The following is a 21,028-nucleotide window of genomic DNA, read 5'->3' on the forward strand; positions in this document are numbered from 1 at the left end:
CCTCCATTATCTTTTCCCTAACTGTTCTAACTACAGGGTTTCTAAGTGCTCAGTTCCTCTTGTAGATTATCAGATCCCACCAACCTTTGTTTGAGGCTGGTTATGATTTCAGTTCAAAACATGCTTGTTCAATCATTGTGTATCTGTACTTTACTGTAGGTGTTAGAGAATGCATACTGTACTGTATCTATACTGAACAAAAATATAAACGCAACATGCAACAATTTCTACAATTTAACTGAGTTACAATTCATATAAGGAAATCAGACAATTTAAATAAATTCATTGGACCCTAATCTATGGATTTCACATGACTGGGCAGGGGCGCAACCATGGGTGGGCCTGTGAGGGCATAGGCCCACCCACTATGGAGCCAGGCACACGCACTGGGGAGCCAGGCCCAGCCAATCCAAATGAGTTTTTCCCCAGAAAATGGCTTTATTACAGACAGAAATACTCCTCCGTTTCTTTATCTGTCCGACCGGCTGGTCTCAGCCGAATGTGTAGGTCCTGGCCTGGCGTGGTTAAATGTGGTCAGCAGTTGTGAGGCCAGTTGGATGTACTGACATATTCTCTAAAACGACGTTAGAGACGGCTTATGAACATTCAATTCTCTGGAAACAGCTCTGGTGGACATTGCTGCAGTCAAACTTAAGACATCTGTGGCATTGTGTTGTGTGACAAAACTGCACATTTTACAGTGACCTTTTATTGTCCCCAGCATAAGGTGCACGTGTGTAATGATCATGCTGTTTAATCAGCTTCTTGATATGCCACTCCTGTCAGGTGGATGGATTATCTTGGCAAAGGAGAAATGCTCACCAACAGGGATGTAAACAAATGTGAGAGAAATAATATTTTTGTGCGTATGGAACCTTTTCTGGGATCTTTTATTTCAGATCATGAAACATGGGACCAACACTTAACATGTTGCGTTTATATATTTATATATACATGTTGCGTTTATATATATTGATGTGTGTGTTCCTGCCTTACTGCTGCTTTTAATGATCCATACTGAGAGATCAGAAAGGGTTCTGAAGGAAGTTTAATTGCCTCTGTGTAATCCAATTGAGCTAGTTGAGGAAAAATTGATAAATGGAATGCTCTGTGAGGGTTCATGTAGTCTCAGAATTATCGACTATCAATCCTGTTTGCCAGCCGTCCCCTGTGTGTGGGAGTGGAGCATTCCATTCCATTCCAAAACTGAACTGAATAAAGGCAAAAATATTATGAAATCGAAAGAGAAAGAGAGAGAGAGAGCTGCATTCTTCCTTGCTGCAGGGTGGGGGTGGCACATAAGTACTGCTGCTGCCCCTGCTACAGTCAACACAGATTCTGCTGCTGCAGTAATGCTGAGACAGTTGTTGAGAGATATGGGGCATTTACAGTACAGCACACACAAATTGTACCTTGTTATTACAGACAAAGCCTTTGTAACTATGGGAGACTAGGTATTGGTAAGATAGGCATGTTTGTAAGTAATGTAAGCTAAGTGACAGTCTATCAGTTAGAATAACATTTGAAGTTTTCATTTTTGAAGATAAACAGTACATGTGTATTTGTGTTCATAGAGTCCTGCTCATGTTGTGCCTCAGCAGTTCTACACTCAACTTGGGCTCAAGTCTCAGGACTCCTCAGTGACAAGCAAGGCAGGTGGAATATCTTTGTCTGTAGGCTGAAGCAGGAGAGAGATAGTCAGTTTCATAATATCATCCTGTCCTCTGTGTGCCCTGCTGAGGACCAAAACCAACTGAACCCTGCTCTGTTCCCTGTGTGCGCACGTGTGTGTGTGTGCATGCATGTGTGCGCGTGTGATCGTGTGTGATCGTTTATGTGTGTGTGCAGGAGAAGCGGCGTCTGGCCATCCGTAATGCAGCACTGCAGTGGGAGGGGGTCAGGGCCTGCCTGGAGCTTCCGGCTCAGAACGGAGCCAAGGAAGAAATCAGCCCTGAGGCAAGCCCCGCCCACAGCCCAGCCCAGACCAATGGCCTTGCACTGGAACCTTCTCCGGATGAGCAGCTCAGGTAACGTTAGGGGGGAGGGGCCATACATAGGGGTGGCACTTTGGGCTCTGGAAGACAGTAGTTATAGTTGCAGGACTGTTATAGAAGTATACATAATATGTTTTCTGTTCTGCCAGACGGGTGAGTCCAGTGTCGGCTCTGGACAGGCCAACAGGGGGCAGTGAGACCCGGATGCGCTCCACCAGTCGCCCCAACAGTCCTCGAGACCCCAAGTTGGTACTACACCACATCCAGGAATACATACACATCACAGGAGGTTGGTGGTGGTAATGGCTGGAACGGCATTGGTGGAATGGTATCAAATACATCAATCACATGGTTTCCAGGTGTTTGATGCCATTCCATTTGCTGCGTTCCAGCCATTATTATGAGCCGTCCTCCCCTCAGCAGCCTCCACTGATATGCGTACTCACAGGGGATAGGATATTGGAATGTAAACATTCTTCCAATGCAAGAAAACATGGTCCCGTTATAATTGTTCACACATTATAATTATTTCAAGTTTAGCCAATAAAACTGTATGGTTGGAGCACATTTGAGGATTTTGTTTCATTCTCCTGGGTTCCATATGTGTCAGATGACTGGTGTCTACCACAGGTGGCTGGTGGCACCTTAACTGGGGAGGACGGTTCATTGTAATGGCTGGAACGGAATTAATGGAATAATATCAAACACATCAAACACATGGTTTCTATATGTTTTAATACCATTCCATTCCCTCCATTCCGGCCATTATTATGAGCCGTCCTCCCTTCACCAGCCTCCTGTGGACGGTCTACATTATAAACTAGCATACAAAAGGATATCCCTTTTCTATAACGGTTCTCTCCATAGAGACATGGTTCCCTCTGCTTTACACACTCATAATTTCACCCTCTAACACTCGTTAGTCGTTACTCTGATGGTTTTCACAAAACTGCACAGGGCCCCATTACTTAGCTAGCTAATTTTATTGTGAGGGTTAGAGGGTGAGACCTTCACTCTGTTTCATTGCCTTGTTCTTCATATGGCCATTCCCCCAGCCTGGACCGGCCTGACCAGGCTTAGCCCCCGTGCTGCAGGCTCTAACTTCTCCTGGAGTGACTGTATACCAGGCCTGTGAGTTAAAAGGGGTCAGGCTGAGATGGACACTGTGGCTGTGTCAACCACTATTATTACATGTTGCTTTCTTGCTCCAGGATATGAAAATGTCCCGGAAGCGCAATCCTTCATGGCCCTAATTCCATTATAGGCTCACTTATAGCAGTTTGTGTCACGAAAGGGGCCAAGGCTAGGGCTCAAGTGATTCACCATACGGTGTGGTCTGCTTATGTGTAACCGTAACCGGTTTTTATTGTTGTGCACAATCCAATAGGATAAAAGAGAAGAACCATTTTATGGTGTTTTACATCTATAACCTCGTACTGTCCTTTGTCTAAGTGCAGTTTGTCAGCTCTCTGTCTGTTTCATGTAGTGGAGGTATGTTTGTGATGCTTGGTATTCACTCCTTTGGATGTCTTACAGTAGATATTTTACAGTAAACATGCCCATGGGAATATTCCTATTCCTGAATGTATAAAAGAGGAGATGATAGATGGACTGAGCAGTGATTTATAGATGTGATGTTCTACGGGTATGACCCTCTGTCATCCCATGGTAAGGGATTACCAGCCTCTGTGGAGGTGTGAATTTGTGAAAACTCCATGAAGTTAACAATCAATGCATGAATGATTTGCTTTATCTCTGGATTGATAGTCTGTCTTGATCCAGTATATTCCTCCTTAATCCTCAAAGACAGACAGGGTTCTTCATTCCCACACGCTGGGCAGAGCTGCAGAGCTGGGCCTGTCTCTCTCTGTCCTCCACATCTGGTTCTGCTCTGGGACCGGGGAGGGGGCAGGGGGAGCAGGGGGACCCCCTGGTGTGGAGGGTTTTCCTCTCTGAGAGATGGAGGGCCTGGAGGCTGCCCTCTGCTTTGTCCCCACATTGCTTCTGAGAAAGAATAACCGCTGGCGTCCGCATCATTAGATCCATTAGCTCTGGATATGCTATCTGTTGTTCCCTGGGTGTGACCGGCAATGTTCACATTCATCACAGAAAAATCAGCGTGTGACAGTTCACACGTTACTGCTGCTGCCATATGAAGACACTTTATAAGAGCATGTGAGAGAGGGCCAGCTAAAGTCCTGCTGAGTAATTAACAACCACATAAACATGAATAGATGTGATGGAGCAATCTGCAGGTTAGTGGAATCGTTTGATTTCACTTCCCTTGATAAACTAGCTCACTGTGCCCAGTGAAAGTCATGCACCTCGTAATTTCAGAACACTTGTCACACAGAGGCATGAACCTTGGTTAACCTTGTGCAATTATACCTAGTTGGCTAGAATTGGTGTATTTATACTGTAGGTGTTTATCAGTATAGTCAATGGCCTTTTCAAGCTCCCCTTTCCACACTAAGCTGGAGTGGTAGATTATATGGGTTGACTGAAATGGGACCCTGCCCCTCAGCAGGTAAAGGGAAACGTGATGTCATCTCTGTTTGTCATTAGCAGCCCGACCCGAGCTGGAGAAGAATTAAGACAGGAGCAAATGTTGACAGTGCGTTTAGAATGGAGGAAGGAGGGAACCCCTTTTAGTGTGTTGGGATGAGAGATGGAATAGGAGAATGGTTGTCTCTGTGAGTGCTTAGTGAATTTCGTGTGTGTGTGTGTGTGTGTGTGTGAGCGTGCGTGCGTGCAGGAACAAGCTTGCGTGTGTGTGTGTGTGAGCGTGCGTGCGTGCAGGAACAAGCTTGCGTGTGTGTGTGTGAGCGTGCGTGCGTGCAGGAACAAGCTTGCGTGTCTGTGTGTGTGTGTGTGCCCGTCCGACTGCTGGATAGTAGCCTCTGTTTTATATTCCTTTGTGAGCAGACTAGAGGAAGATTCATTCGTTCTCTGTTCCCTTGAGATATGACAGGAGGGAAGAGTTATTACCCAGAAATCCAATATTGGGGCTGGCCAGAGAGTTAGAGGGGAGACATCAGTGCCCACATGCTATGTAAATATTCATTAATACAGAGGCACGCTGGGTCTCCAAGCAGGTGGAGGGGCAAGCACATCAATCTTCAAGTTCTACTTATGATGAGAGAAGGAAGTGTGGGAATGAGCGAGAGAATCTGATGCCACCACCACTCAGAAACACTTCAATAAACCATAACACTTAATTTAATTTTTATTTATTTTTTATTTTACCTTTATTTAACCAGGTAGGCAAGTTGAGAACAAGTTCTCATTTACAATTGCGACCTGGCCAAGATAAAGCAAAGCAGTTCGACAGATACAACAACACAGAGTTACACATGGAGTAAAACAAACATACAGTCAATAATACAGTATAAACAAGTCTATATACAATGTGAGCAAATGAGGTGAGAAGGGAGGTAAAGGCAAAAAAGGCCATGGTGGCAAGGTAAATACAATATAGCAAGTAAAACACTGGAATGGTAGTTTTGCAATGGAAGAATGTGCAAAGTAGAAATAAAAATAAATGTTACATCTACATCATGCCAAATATACACAGAAATAGCCTGGTTCCAGATCTGTGTCTACATCATGTCAAAGATACACAGAAATATTCTGGTTCCAGATCTGTGTCTACATCATGTCAAAGATACACAGAAATAGTCTGGTTCCAGATCTGTGTCTACATCATGTCAAAGATACACAGAAATAGTCTGGTTCCAGATCTGTGTCTACATCATGCCATAGACACATACATAGTCTTGTTCCAGATCTGTGTCTACATCATGTCAAAGATACACAGAAATAGTCTGGTTACAGATCTGTGTCTACATCATGTCAAAGATACACAGAAATAGCCTGGTTCCAGATCTGTGTCTACATCATGCCATAGACACAGAAATAGCCTGGTTCCAGATCTGTGTCTACATCATGCCATAGACACAGAAATAGTCTGGTTCCAGATCTGTGTCTACATCATGCCATAGACACAGAAATAGTCTGGTTACAGATCTGTGTCTACATCATGTCAAAGATACACAGAAATAGTCTGGTTCCAGATCTGTGTCTACATCATGCCATAGACACAGACATAGTCTGGTTCCAGATCTGTGTCTACATCATGTCAAAGATACACAGAAAGAGTCTGGTTCCAGATCTGTGTCTACATCATGCCATAGACACAGAAAAAGCCTGGTTCCAGATCTGTGTCTACATCATGCCATAGACACAGAAATAGCCTGGTTCCAGATCTGTGTCTACATCATGCCATAGACACAGAAATAGTTTGGTTCCAGATCTGTGTCTACATCATGCCATAGACAGAGAAATAGTCTGGTTCCAGATCTGTGTCTACATCATGCCAAATATACACAGAAATAGTCTGGTTCCAGATCTGTGTCTACATCATGCCATAGATACACAGAAATAGCCTTGTTCCAGATCTGTGTCTACATCATTTTTAATTTATTTTACCTATATTTAACTTGGCATGAACAAAGAACAAATTCTTATTTTCAATGACGCCTTAGGAACAGTGGGTTAACTGCCTTGTTCAGGGGCAGAACGACAGATTTTCGGCTACAAGTCCAACGCTCTAACCACTAGGCTACCTATCATGCCAAAGATACACCAAATTAGCCTGGTTCCAGATCTTTGTCTACATCATGCCAGGAGAGATATACAGAAATACCCTGGTTCCAGATCTGTCTCTATATTGCTTTATTGCAGACACTGTACAGATCTGCTACCATGCTAATAGAGAAATTGCTTGAACAATTTTATTTTTCTTTCAGTTTAGAAAATGTTGAAAGGTTCTTCTCACATCATGACAAGCTAAATAACCATGTTTCTTATGTGGTGCTATCATACTGTAGCTAGACAATTGGAGACACATGTAGGCTCATTTAATACATGTCAAATTGATGGGTTATAGCTGCTCAGAAATGACAGACATAGTTTTGAAGCTCCTGCTGGATTAGATCCAGATAATTGCATTTTTGTTCAGAGCTGCTGAACACATCAGGAAATGTTTTCCACAGTTAGACTCCTCAGTTTGATCATCTTTGTGTCTCCTCTTCCTCCAAGAGGCTATGAGGGCACAAAGAGTTTCAGGAGGAGATTTGGAGGCACCTGGCAGTCTATCAAGAGTGATTACCAGGAACAATACATGACAGAGTGCAGAGTGGGCTGATGGCATGCTTCCAGACTTCCTCAGAAAGGGATGAAAAGTTACCATCACTCTTCTTTACTCTAACTACATGTTACCCAGTGTCTCCTTTCTCTCTCTCTCTCTCTCTCTCTCTTGGTCTCTCTCACTTTCTCTGTCTATCTATCTATCTCTCTCTATCTGTCTCTGTCTGTCTGTCCAACTGCTTTTGATTTAGTACCTTTGGCAAAGCCACCTGTCCTGAAGATTAGCACCGTCTTTCACTGACTGGTGCCTGTCCGCTCTGCTCCGTGGGGCCTGGGTTTCCCTGTGTGTGTGTGTGTGTGTGTGTGTGTGTGTGTGTGTGTGTGTGTGTGTGTGTGTGTGTGTGTGTGTGTGTGTGTGTGTGTGTGTGTGTGTGTGTGTGTGTGTGTGTGTGTGTGTGTGTGTGTGTGCGTCCGTCCGTCTGTATTACAGCAGGCGTTAATGACTGAACTCTGAGGCAGCCATGGGCAGTTCACTGACTCTCACTCACTCACTCACTGCACGCACGCACGCAAACACACACGCACGCATGCATGCATAGACACGCATACACACACACATACACACACACACACACACACACACACACACACACACACACACACACACACACACACACACACACACACACACACAGGAGGTCCTATAGAGAGACAGTAGTCATGGTGGCCTTAACACGGCTTAACACTGTAGCTATGTGACCTTTAACCCTGGTGTCCTGAATCTCTCTGGCTCACATTCACCTTTCTTTCTCCTAGGGCTGGAGTCAGCTCTTGCCCTGTAACCCTGCAGATGGTTAACAAACTGCACCCTTGTGCCCCTCTGCAGCCACAGCCTTGATAGTGGTCTTTAGAATGTCCCGCCATGGTTATTACATGATCATCACAAGTCAATCAGATATTTAATCTCTCCTCTGTTCCAATACACCTTCATTTGTACCAGAACCATCCCTGTTCTCTTCAGCCCTCTCTTTCTGGGTCAGCACACCTGTCTGACCATCTTTGTATCATCTCTTCTTCCTGTTCTTGCTCACAGTACAAAGCCTCTCTTACAGGTTGTCAGACCACTCTCCTTGATTCCTCTCTGTTCTTTGTCTCTGCTTACCTGGACAGCATCTTGCCAGGTCTTAGATGCACTGAAAGGGGCCAGCAGACAGAGATATGAGAGGAGGGTAGGAGTCAGTCCTCAGTCCTCTAGAGAGAGAGAAGTGACTTCCAGGGGATCAGGTTTGGTGTGTGACAACAACGATGGCTTTTTAAATAAGCCTTGTTTCACTCCCCTGACTCTGTAACAATCAGCCCAACAAGACTTGGCCTATAGGATTACAGCTCCAATAGTGTCAGGATTAATCCTCCTTTGTGTTTTCTTTTTCCATGTTCTGCGATGTTACATTCTAAGGGTGTGAAATATGAATAGACTGATTAGGTTGTTGGTGGGTGAACTCTAATGGCTGGTGTGGACTGCTGGTCCTTGGAGCTATATGATCCTCTGGTATGCAGCAGGTCCCCTGAGTGTCAGCAGACTGGGAGGCAGGGAGAGAAGGCAGAGAGACCCAGGGCAGCTAGTGAGGCTCCAACAGGGACAGAGAGATCATGTCTCCCTGAGACTCATCCTGATTCTCTACTCTCACGACTCCTTATCAGGGAAGGGCACTTCAACTGTTGTCACAGAGAATGGAGAGAAATTAGGCAGCATTGAAAGACAAATGTTACATTCACTTAATTCTGATTACCCTGCTCACTGCTGTTTCTCTCCCATCCACTGATTGGCCCACTTCTTCAGACACATGTAAACTAAGATACCTTTGTCTTAATGATCCTGGAAACTTGTGACTGAGCCAGATGGGTGGAGGGTTGGCCAGGTGGGTATTACTTAATGTACCTGGGGAGCCATCATCATGTTTCAAATTACTAAGGGGGGCTGGGCACCCTCCTTAACAAATCAGGTCCCCATCCTCAGGTGTGTGTGCTGACTGTCTGTTTCTCTGTGTGTTCCAGGCTCCTGGAGGCAGGGGGTGTCAACCTGCAGAGCCTCTCCCTGTCAGACAGCCACCTGGCGGAGTTGGATGGGGAAACCCTGCGCCTGTTCGGCCTCGGAGCACTGGAGGCCCTGGAGAGAGGCTGGGGGGTCCAGACTGCAGGGGCCGTCACTGTCATAGCCTTCCGCTACATCCACTTTGATGCGATCGTGCCAACACTGCCACGCATAAGGGTCAAGTTCCCCAACCTATCTGTGAGAACACATTTGCTACAGATTACATACTGTTCAATAAAGAGTATTCTCATTGGCTACTATGATAGGTGTCATATTCTCACCATGGTAACACATGCGCTCTGTTGGAGTTCTAAACTGAGGGTTCTCATTGGCCAATAGGATACTGATATGGCCACTCATTGACTGGTTTCCTGACTTATTATGGTCTCCTCCATACAGCATCTGATTTTCCTGGAGACCAACGTCAGCCGTCTTCCCCAGCTGGCTGCTCTGGCCCAGGTGAGACGTCTGGACCAGCTGACCATCCACCCAGAGGGGAACCCTGTAGTCAGCCTTTCCCTGTGGAGATCCTTCCTCATCTACCGCCTGCACCACTTCAACCTGCACAAGATCAACAACCTGGAGGTCAGGTCCACCTAAACACTCAGAAAAAATCTAACATGTTTTTTCATTCAGCATATTTGTGCTGTAATGTTCTGAACAATGTGTTAGCTGATACCCTTTTCCTTTTCTCTTGTGTGTATGTGAATGCATTTATATTGGGTGTGTGTGTGCATCAGGTGACCATGAATGACATGATCTCTGCAGAGCGTCTGTTTGGGACGCTGGGTCATATCGCTGCCACCGAGACACCACGCTGCCGCCTGCTAGTACTGCTGGAGGAGTCCAGGTGAGCTCCCTACCCACAGCACCTGGTAACTGGCACTAACTGACACACACAGGCCGTCTGAATACCCATACTTGCATACTAAATAGTAGGCCGTCATTCCTATTAAAAAAAGTATGCGTCATTTTGAAAATCAAGTAAACTTTAAATGTCCGGATGTCATGCTCTTTTCAGCTTTAACCTCTCTGGGATATGTGGGACGGTAGCGTCCCACCTGGCCAACATCCAGTGAAAATGCAGAGCGCCAAATTCAAATAAATTACTATAAAAATTTAACTTTGATGAAATCACACATTCAATATACCAAATTAAAGCTACACTTGTTGTGAATCCAGCCAACGTGTCAGATTTCAAAAATGCTTTACGGAGAAAGCAAACGATGCTATTATCTGAGGATAGCACCCCAGTAAACAAAGAGAGAAAAGCATATTTCAACCCTGCAGGCGCGACACAAAACGGAGAAATAAAAATATAAAAATCATGCCTTACCTTTGACGAGCGTCTTCTGTTGGCACTCCAATATGTCCCATAAACATCACAAATGGTCCTTTTGTTCGATTAATTCCGTCGCTATATATCCAAAATGTCCATTTATTTGGTGCGACTACAAAATATCTCAAACCTGTAAGCATTGTCCAAACATTTCAAACTACTTTTGTAATGCAACTTTAGGTATTTTTTAACGTAAATAATCAATAACATTGAAGACGGGATATACTGTGTTCAATACTGGAGGAAAACAATGTGGAGCGTGCTTTCAGGTCACGCGCCTCTAACAAAGAGTACACTTCCCTCGAGCCTCATTCTGAACAGTGTTACTTCTTCATTTCTCAAAGGAAAAACCTCAACCAATTTCTAAAGACTGTTGACATCCAGTGGAAGCGATAGGAACCGCAGGAAAGTCGATTAGAAATCTGGATTCCCAATGAAAAAGCATTGAAAAGAGAGTGACCTCAAAAACAAAAAAAATCTGAACGGTTTGTCCTCAGGGTTTTGCCTGCCAAATAAGTTCTGTTATACTCACAGACATGATTCAAACAGTTTTAGAAACTTCAGAGTGTTTTCTATCCAAATATACAAATCATATGCATATCCTAGCTTCTGGGTCTGAGTAGCAGGCCATTTACTTTGGACACACTTTTCATCCGTGCGTGAAAATACGGCCGGCCCCCTGTCCCAAAGAAGTTTTAACAAACTATAGTTTTGGTAAGTCGGTTAGGACATCTACTTTGTGCATGACACAAGTATTTTTTCTAACAATTGTTTACAGACAGATTATTTCACTTATAATTCACTGTATCACAATTCTAGTGGGTCAGAACTTTACATATACACTAAGTTGACTGTGCCTTTAAACAGCTTGGAAAATTCCAGAAAATGATGTCATGACTTTAGAAGCTTCTTACAGGCTAATTGACATAATTTGATTCAATTGGAGGTGTACCTGTGGATTTATTTCAAGGCCTACCTTTCACACTCAGTTCCTCTTTGCTTGACATCATGGGAAAATCAAAAGAAATCAGCCAAGACCTGAGAAAAAAATTGTAGACCTCCACAAGTCTGGTTCATCCTTGGGAGCAATTTCCAAACAACTGAAGGTACCACGTTCATCTGTACAAACAATAGTACGCAAGTATAAACACCATGGGACCACGCAGCCGTCAGGTGCACTTCACAAAATAGATGGCATCATGAGGATGGAAAATTATGTGGATATATTGAATCAACATCTCAAGACATCAGTCAGGAAGTTAAAGCTTGAAAAGGGGTCTTCCAAATGGACAATGACCCCAGCATACTTCCTAAGTTGTGGCAAAATGGCTTAAGGCCAACAAAGTTAAGGTATTGGAGTGGCCATCTCAAGCCCTGACCTCAATCCCATAGAACATTTATGGGCAGAACTGAAAAGCGTGTGCGAGCAAGGAGGCCTACACACCTGACTCAGTTACACCAGCTCTGTCAGGAGGAGTGGGCCAAAATTCACCCTACTTATTGTGGGAAGCTTGTGAAAGGCTACCTGAAACGATTGACCCAAGTTAAACAATTTAAAGGCAATGCTACCAAGTACTAATAGCGTGTATGTAAACTTCTGACCCACTGGGAATGTGATGAAAGAAATAAAAGCTGAAATTAATAATTCTGTCTACTATTAATCTGACATTTCACATTCTTAAAATAAAGTAGTGATCCTAACTGACCTAAGAAGGGAATTTTTACTAGGATTAAATCTCAGGAATGGTGAAAAACTGAGTTTAAATGTATGTATTTAAACTTCCGACTTCAATCTCGTGTTCCTTTTTATTCTTCATGTAGTACAAATACATGAATACTTTTACATAATGCATTGGAAGAGGTGGGCTGGAGGTGATAGGCCCTAGTTCTGTTCAAGTAGCCAAACAACAACCTTGGCTACTTAATTGGGAAGATGCTGAATAGCAAAGCTCCTGCAGTGGTGTTCAAATGTAGGATAAGTCATTTTTGTTCTCCTTAAAATTAGTATTGCGTCGTAGGATACATCTTTGAAAACAGAAGAATTGGTTATATTTTTTTATGGGGCTTTCTGTTTTCTCATTGAAAAGGGTTTATTGTTCTCTTGGCCATCGTCAGAGCTTTTAAACGAAATACTAAACCATCTTTTGATTTGTTAATGTGTCGGCACCGTGGACTCAGGATGTGGTATTGATGTCATGTTAGTCAGGCCTTTTGATTTGTTAATGTGTCGGCACCGTGGACTCAGGATGTGGTATTGATGTCATGTTAGTCAGGCCTTTTGATTTAGACACTTGAATTGTTCTAGTTTTTTAGGCGTGGCTACCCATTTAATTATTTAATTTATGGATGGTTCCCAATGATCAGTACTTTAGTTTATTATGTCGCTGTCCTGCGGTTCTGAATTTACGATGCACCCGACAGTCCACGTTTTCTGTGCAATAGTCTTTTAATTTGAACATTTTAAAAGTTTTGGTGTGTGTACATGGCTATTTAGTTGAACGTATATATGTTACAGCACTTTAGTTTCACTGTTAAATATGTTGAAATTTAACCAAATGATCTGTTTCTGTCGTCAGTCCTTTTTAAATAGGATAAATGGGCTGTATGGACTACAGTACAGGTTGAGTGTGACAGTCTACCTATAACCAGCCTGAATAGGCCTATAACTCCATGCATATTATATTCAGAGTTTAGAGAAATTAATCAAATTGGAAATGCATGTCTGTTTAATTTGGAAAAATCCACCTGTACTCGCCTCCGCCCCACCTACTCAACCAGTCAGGAGCCGTTACTGTGTTGCTGCCGTGGGATACTGTGTACTTTTTTACGCACATAATGCGCTAAATAGTATCCAACAATGAGTACATAGTATGCAGTTTAAGTATGTAGTATGTAAGTATGAGTATTCGGACATGGCCATATAATGTATGGCCATATAATATAATGTGCTAAACATAATGCGCTAAATAGAATCCAACAATGAGTACATAGTATGCAGTTTAAGTATGTAGTATGTAAGTATCAGTATTCGGACATGGCCACAGTCTGGTACCTGGCACACCTGGTACCTGGCACTGATTAACACACAGCGCTCACTCAGGTTACCAAACAAAAACATTAGCTACACTTTAATTACAGGTGTTCACTGTACCGTAGAGAACCTGTCTGAGTGTGTTTATCAGTTTGTGTAATGTGTGTGTTTGTGTGTTTGTGTGTGTGTTTGTGTGTTTGTGTGTGTGTGTGTGTGTGTGTGTGTGTGTGTGTGTGTGTGTGTGTGTGTGTGTGTGTGTGTGTGTGCGTATGTTAATGAGTCTGTGTGTGATGCACAGACAAAGCCTGCCATCGAGGAGCCATAGGGAGTTGGTTGGAAGTGCAGGGGTAGGGTGGGTACCTGGCACCATCCTCACATTCCCATTCCTCTCCCCAGCCAACAGCTCTTCAACTATATCACTCCTGGTCACTGAAACACAGCCAAGCAAAGCAAAATATGCCATGCTGTAGTGGTGTCTCTCTCAGTGCCCCGAGCAGAGCCCTGTCTGTCTGTCTGTCTGTCTGTCTGTCTGGAGAATACTGTTAAAAGTAAATTGGCAAACTGCCATTCTGCTGGCTTCCAGTTCTTCTTTAATAACTCACATTCACTGACGCCCGATATAGAAAACACAATAATATTTGCCATTTAGCCAACGCTTTTATCCGAAACGACTTACAGTCATGCGTGCATACATTTTTACGTATGGGTGTACCCGAGAATCAAACCCACTACTCTGGTGTTACAAGCACCATGCTCTACCAACTGAGCTACAAAGGACCACGCTTTACCAATAGCCGGGAGCTGATCATTCTTTTCAGATCAACAGTGAAACGGTATTCGATTTAACCTGCTGACATTGCGTGATAATGCATAGTTTTGTCAAATAAGTATTTAATATGTATAGTATGGTTGATAACTTGAACTTTGACCTCTCCAGAAATACTAGTTGAACATTAACTTGATATTATAAAGACAGTTTTTATAAACTGGTACAGGGCAGATGAAAAAACAATTGATGTGACGGCCACTCCATGGAGATCAAACATGCAGCCTAAGGTAATTCATATCATAAATCTCCCTACTTACCTGTTGGCTGGAATGAATTCCTCTTTATGAATCACAATACACTTGGTACACTGCAAAATATGTTCTGAAAAGTTGAATGAGTGCCAGAGCGTTTTGTGTGTAATGTGTATCTGACTAATATATTGTTTTACAAGGGCTGTGGCTTTGGAATGTCTTTCAATGTGTATTTATTTATGCATGTGTGTGTGCCACAGGTATGTGTAATGTACTGTAAATGTACTGTATATCTCTGTCTGTGTGAGGCCTTGAGATGACAGGCCAGGGCTTGTCTGTCCCTAGCAGCTGCCGTTTTTATCGTTCGCTGTGAGAAATGGACGAGCATGGCAGTTAGTTCACTTCCCTAATCTGTCCCTTCAGGTTCACTCTGTATGATTACCCACAACACCCCTGGGCCTTCTAGAGCGGAGCATGGAAGAAATGTCTGAGTATCAAACAATACTTTACCTTGAGCTGCCTTATGGAATTCATCCCTTTTCCCCCCAACTGAGCCCACTGACCTACTCTGCAGCAGCCCTAACCTTTTAAGTGCTGTAATGTGTGTGTATTTGATTAAGGTTTAACCTTCCATATAAAACAATGTCTAAACTTTCCCCTCTCAGCCTCTGCACAGTGCACACTACTCCCTGTAGTTTGGTCCTTCCAGGAAAACCTCTCCTCAGAGATGGAGAGTGTAGTCCTGTAATAATTAAGATGGGAGTTCACTCTAGTCATCAGTAAATGGTTTCAGATCCAGTACAGACATGTATAACCCAGAGCTATACATTATACAGTCATAGTTAGGTTTGGACAATCCATGTGGGAACACATATGGTCATGGGTAGGGCAGATATTGCTGTGAAGGTAGCCAGAGCAAAGGCTATGATGGCTATAATGCTTTTAGTGTATTGCGGTTGAGGACCAAGTCATAATCAAAAGTCATTGAACATGGGAGAAGGCCAAAAGGCCTGAAGATAGGCAATTCTGGGGTGGGGGACAGCTTGTCCCGTTGTGTGAACCATCATGTGATAGTTTTGACATTCATGTCTGTGATACAATACTAATGACTGGAGGCCAGAAAAGATTCCTGAACCCAATGTAGGAGTGGTTCATCCTTCTTCTCAGTGAATTAAGTTGATGGTGTGGGCTGTTATACTGGGGTGTTTGCGTTCAACCTCCACTCTACAGTACAGTATAATTGTACAGTAGAGTACATGCTCAGCTATGGTGAATGGGGCTGTTTGATAGATACACACCACTCAGTTGATCCTCTGCCCACCTATACATACAGTGTTCAGGCTCTCTGTCTCCGACACAAGCACACACACTTATCCCAGTAGGTATTTTAGCCTGCAGCCTCCGTCTCAATGACTATTCCAGAGTTCTGGCACCAGCGTTTGGAACATGTTGGTGCAGTGCTGAATTTCATGAGATGAATAATGATGGACAGGGACGTTTGATGTAGCTAACATCCTTTATTAATGTTCTCATCCTGGTTACATCTGTACCAATCCTGCTGCTGAAAACTATACGACTGACAAAGAACTGATTTAAAAAGTTGTACAAATTAACTACATTTATGTAGAAGTACTTTATCATTCTCAATTCATTGTTCGTAAAGTAGTTGTTTGACTTGGCTTCCATGGAATTCATGTTGGCACTACTCTAATAGTATCTGATACCAGTCTTGACAGATGTGTTAATGCGGAGCATTGAGTGAATGCCATTACTATTTGTCGAAACGTGTATTGTGATACTTTGTTATTCCCTTCTTTGACGATGGCACTGTCCCTGGCAGGGTTATTGGATGCCCTGATGCCCCAGACATGTCTAACTCAACTGCTGCAGCACACCCTGAGAAATCAGATTTATTATTATTTGAAAAAAAACAATTTCACAAAAGTACACAATACTAGTATTAGCAGACTGATATAGACGTCTAATAGCGTGGGCAAAAAAAAATAAAAAATTCAGCATTTCCGCTTTGGCAAATAAGGTAGTATAATTAAGATGAGTATCTTGCAGAATTCAATAGTTGGAATTGTAAGAGTTGTTGCCCTGTCCCTTCCTCTGTGATTGTTATTCTAATGGAATCCAGAAAGAACAAAACCCTGTCCTCAACATTTACATTAAATGGTGAAAAGTTATGGGTAAAGACATAAAGGCACAAAACATCCTCATCAAATTAAATATTTTTTTTGATCAAATAACATGGGAAACAACCACTTTTTGTGCAGTATTAATTTACTATCATTACAAACCACTTCATGTAAATGTACATTACTGTATAGTACATAGGCTGGTCATCTAGGTTTCTACAGGTAGACTTTCCATCACCATGAAGAAAAACAATGCACAATACAGTAATTGAGTACATTGACACATCAAGTGGTTTGTGATGATATGATGTGGCTCAGTTGGTAAGAGCATGGTGCTTACAATGCTAGGGTTGTGGGTTTGATTCCCACAGGGGACTAGTATGAAAAAATATGAACATGTATACATTTCAAGAAACTGTTAAACATATTTCAAGCATGTTTTTTTTATATCCCACAAGTATTATCGGATTAACTGTTTTGTACAGATAATCATCAGGCTCAAGTTACAAATGCTGGTAAACACTCAAATACATTTAGTGTAAAAAATGTAGTGCACTGGACCTTTGCTAGTCTTGTATTAGCGGACCGATATGGACTTCTTTAGTGAGGGTCATTTAGTTTTTCTGAAACAAAAAAACACAGTACCCGACCCACAAACCACTTCTGCGTTGTCTCTCTCTCTCTCTCTCTCTCTCTCTCTCTCTCTCTCTCTCTCTCTCTCTCTCTCTCTCTCTTTGTTTTTCTCTATTTCTCTCTTCCTCTCTCTCTCGCTTTCTCTCTCTCTTTGTTTCTCTCTCTCTCTCTCTCTCTCTCTCTCTCTCTCTATCTATCTCTCTCTCTCTCTCTCTCTCTCGCTCCCTCTCTCTCTCTCTTGCTCCCTCTCTCTCTCTCTCTCTTTGTCTCCCTCTCCCCTCCTCTCTCTCTTTCGCTCCCTCCTTCCCTGCCTCTTTCTCTCTCTAGGAAGCGTCAGCTGCAGTTTCTGTTGGAGGGGCGTGGGCGCCGTGCAGGCTTGAGCCCAGAGGAGCTGCGTGACAACGGCAAGCTGCTGGGAGAGGGCCTGAGCAGAGCCCTGTTCAACTACCCCAGTAGAGACTGCTGCAATGTGGGAGCGGAGAGCCCAGAGGTCAGCACTCTCAGACTATCACTCTGTCTGTAGCCTGGTCCCAGTGGTGATGACTGCAGTAGCAGAGTGGAAGCAGCCAGTCTAGCCTGGTGGTCCCAGATCTCTTCCATCACAAAGAGATCTGGGACCAGGATAGACTGGCTGCACTCACTCTGCTACTGTAGACATCACCACTACCTGTCACTGTATACCTGATGCTTCATACTATAGCAGCTTTATTGAGGGCATGTTTCATACATTTACAGCTGTGATCCTCAATCCTGCTCCTTGAGCAGTGAAACACCTGATTTTGCCAATAAAATTATTGAAGACAGTGGCTCTCCTGGAGAAGGATTGAGGATCACTGATTTACAATGTAACATGATTACTATCCAATAGGATGATCAATGGAGACTTCCTCTCATCAGTGTCAAAGCTAACAGTCCTCTGTTCCCTGGATCTCCTCAGGAGGGTGCTATGGAGTCGTCATCGGAGTGCGGAGCCGTGATGGAGCAGTACATACAGGCTCAGGTCCAGAGGGCATCTGACACCAACCTGAAGAGGGAGTCCCTCTACAAACTGTGGCCCGCCATGTTCATGGAGATGGTGAGAGACTGTGTGCTGGAGATGAGGGACCGACCGGCCTTCCGTCAGGCCTGCCTCAACAGGCTCTCCACACAGGGAAAGTGACAGGGTGAGGGGTGAGACCGAGGGTGAGACCTACAGTACAGCAAACTGGACACATACTGGAAACAGGTACAGCATACTGGATACATACTAGAGACAGGTACAGCATACTGGACATATACTGGAAACAGGTAGAGCATACTGGACACATACTAGAAACAGGTACAGCATACTGGACACACTAGAAACAGGTACAGCATACTGGACACATACTAGAAACAGGTACAGCAAAATGGACACATACTAGAAACAGGTACAGCATACTGGACACACTAGAAACAGGTACAGCATACTGGACATATACTGGAAACAGGTGCAGCATACTGGACACATGTACAGCATACTGGACACACTAGAAAGAGGTACAGCATACTGTACACATACATACTGGAAAGAGGATACGGGACAGCTACTGGAAACAGGTACAACATACTGGACCTACTGGAAACAGGTATAGCATACTGGACCACTTCTTCTACTACAGCATATTGGACACTTTCATGCTGCTCTGTCTCACCACATTAACTCGTCTTCATCATCACGTGGTGTCAGACAGTCAAGTTTTGGGGAATTTTGGAGTTCGATTCTTTTCATAACTGGAAAAACGTATTCAGATCGAAGATGGATGTGAATTTTTCTTTTAAAGGAAATTTTGGGGGGGTTCTCACCAACTGGGCCTCTAAAGCTTGAATTCACATTATCATGGAAAAGACAATATTGATGATTGTTCTATACTCTGTTTTTCCTATTCAACTTGATTCCAGGATGCACAGAGCCAAAGAGCTATAAACTTGAGAAAGTCATTGTGAGCGTGCATTGTCATCTCTAAAGAGGAACACTCTTTGCACTTTAAAGCCTTCATAAAGACCCTGTTCACGATCTCCAGCTGAAGATTACAATGAGTGTGTCTCATTGAGCCTAGAATGATTGTGTCATGATAATCCTCTTCTTAATGTTACTCTCTCTCTCTCTGCCTGGCGTGATGACAAGGGCACAAAATACATGTTTTCTTTTCGGACCACTCATTTTCTGTATTGTACTTAGAAATAAAATATTCCCTAACACTTAACTGTTCCATGTTTATTGCTCACTTAGTGTCTCTGTTGATCAAGAAACCATGCTGCAGGAAATGTATTCTCCATCCATCAATCATCAAATTACTCAGAGCTAATATTTTGACTGAATCAGACGATTTTGCACAACAACATATCATCAAAAGTTGTTTTTTTGTTTTGTCATATTTATCTCTTCTGACCATTAAACCCTAAGTATGTTATACTATACTATACTACCTCTGGCTCCTCTGATCTCTGACTATTAACTGAATTGTTTTGAAGAACAGCACTATATCCAGCCACCTCCCAATACATTAGACAGAGCCATGTGCTAATGCTGTTCCACAGTACCTCAGTGTCCCTCCCTGTGCATGCTCTACCCTGCACTGGGACATCCAGGGGCAATGGAGAGGGTCCTCTCTCTCCTGTTGAACTCAGAAAGGAATGTTCTTGCAGGCTTCGATAGTGCAGACTGGTTTACTACCAGCTGTTCCTGGTCCCCTCACTCACTACAACTACTCTGTAGGGAGGCTGGGCTCTCCATGCCTGTGCTGTCAATGGTTTACAGTCAAGGCTTTCCAAAGTCAACTCCAGACACCTGTGGCACTAAACAGGATTGGTGAAAAGGGAAACTGGAGCTTTGCCGGAGTGAGAGAGTTCAGAATTGAAGGTGCCGGAATGGTTTTCTGAATGGAATGTTCGTTGTGCAACTGAATAAACAGAAGCATCTTGGGGAGAGTGTAAGTAGGGTCCTACTGCTCTCAGTGTATTGTCCTACTGCTCTAAGACAGTGTATTGTCATTCTGCTCTCAGACAGTGTATTGTCCTACTGCTCTCAGACAGTGTAGTGTCCTACTGCTCTCAGACAGTGTATTGTCCTACTGCTCTCAGACAGTGTAGGGTCCTACTGCTCTCAGACAGTGTATTGCTCTACTGCTCTCAGTGTATTGTCCTACTGCTCTCAGACAGTGTAATAACCCTACTGCTCTCAGACAGTGTATTGTCCTACTGCTCTCAAGAGAGTGTAGTGTCCTACTCCTCTCAGTGTAGTTTCCTACTGCTCTCAGCCAGTATAGGGTCCTACTGCTCTCAGCCAGTGTAGGGTCCTACTGCTCTCAGTGTATTGTCCTACTCCTCTCAGACAGTATATTGTCCTACTGCTCTCAGCCAGTGTAGGGTCCTACTGCTCTCAGTGTATTGTCCTACTGCTCTCAGACAGTGTATTGTCCTACCGCTCTCAGTGTATTGTCCTACTGCTCTAAGACAGTGTATTGTCCTACTGCTCTCAGACAGTGTAGGGTCCTACTGCTCTCAGTGTACTGTCCTACTGCTCTAAGACAGTGTATTGTCATTCTGCTCTCAGACAGTGTATTGTCCTACTGCTCTCAGACAGTGTAATGTCCTACTGCTCTCAGACAG

General features: G+C 43.5%; 1 protein-coding gene across 3 annotated transcripts in view; it reads left to right on the plus strand.

Moving 5' to 3' along the window:
- The window catches only part of lrrc49 (leucine rich repeat containing 49), a 60,846-nt gene extending 41,223 nt beyond the window's left edge, over positions 1–19,623 (plus strand). For 2 of the 3 annotated variants that reach the window (XM_090238858.1, XM_036980964.2), the window contains 8 exons: positions 1,575–1,652; positions 1,849–2,027; positions 2,144–2,239; positions 9,198–9,432; positions 9,634–9,819; positions 9,975–10,084; positions 17,726–17,888; positions 18,336–19,623. In XM_090238858.1, coding sequence (XP_090094984.1) covers positions 1,575–1,652; positions 1,849–2,027; positions 2,144–2,239; positions 9,198–9,432; positions 9,634–9,819; positions 9,975–10,084; positions 17,726–17,888; positions 18,336–18,557 — 1,269 coding nt within the window. In that variant the 3' untranslated portion in view covers positions 18,558–19,623. The remainder of the gene's footprint in view (positions 1–1,574; positions 1,653–1,848; positions 2,028–2,143; positions 2,240–9,197; positions 9,433–9,633; positions 9,820–9,974; positions 10,085–17,725; positions 17,889–18,335) is intronic. The other variant, XM_036980967.2, reaches the window with a different exon arrangement.
- The last annotated feature ends 1,405 nt before the right edge of the window (positions 19,624–21,028 follow it).

Source organism: Oncorhynchus mykiss, chromosome 6, assembly GCF_057628025.1.
Source record: "Oncorhynchus mykiss isolate SJ-2025 chromosome 6, ASM5762802v1, whole genome shotgun sequence".
Taxonomy (NCBI): Eukaryota; Metazoa; Chordata; class Actinopteri; order Salmoniformes; family Salmonidae; genus Oncorhynchus; species Oncorhynchus mykiss.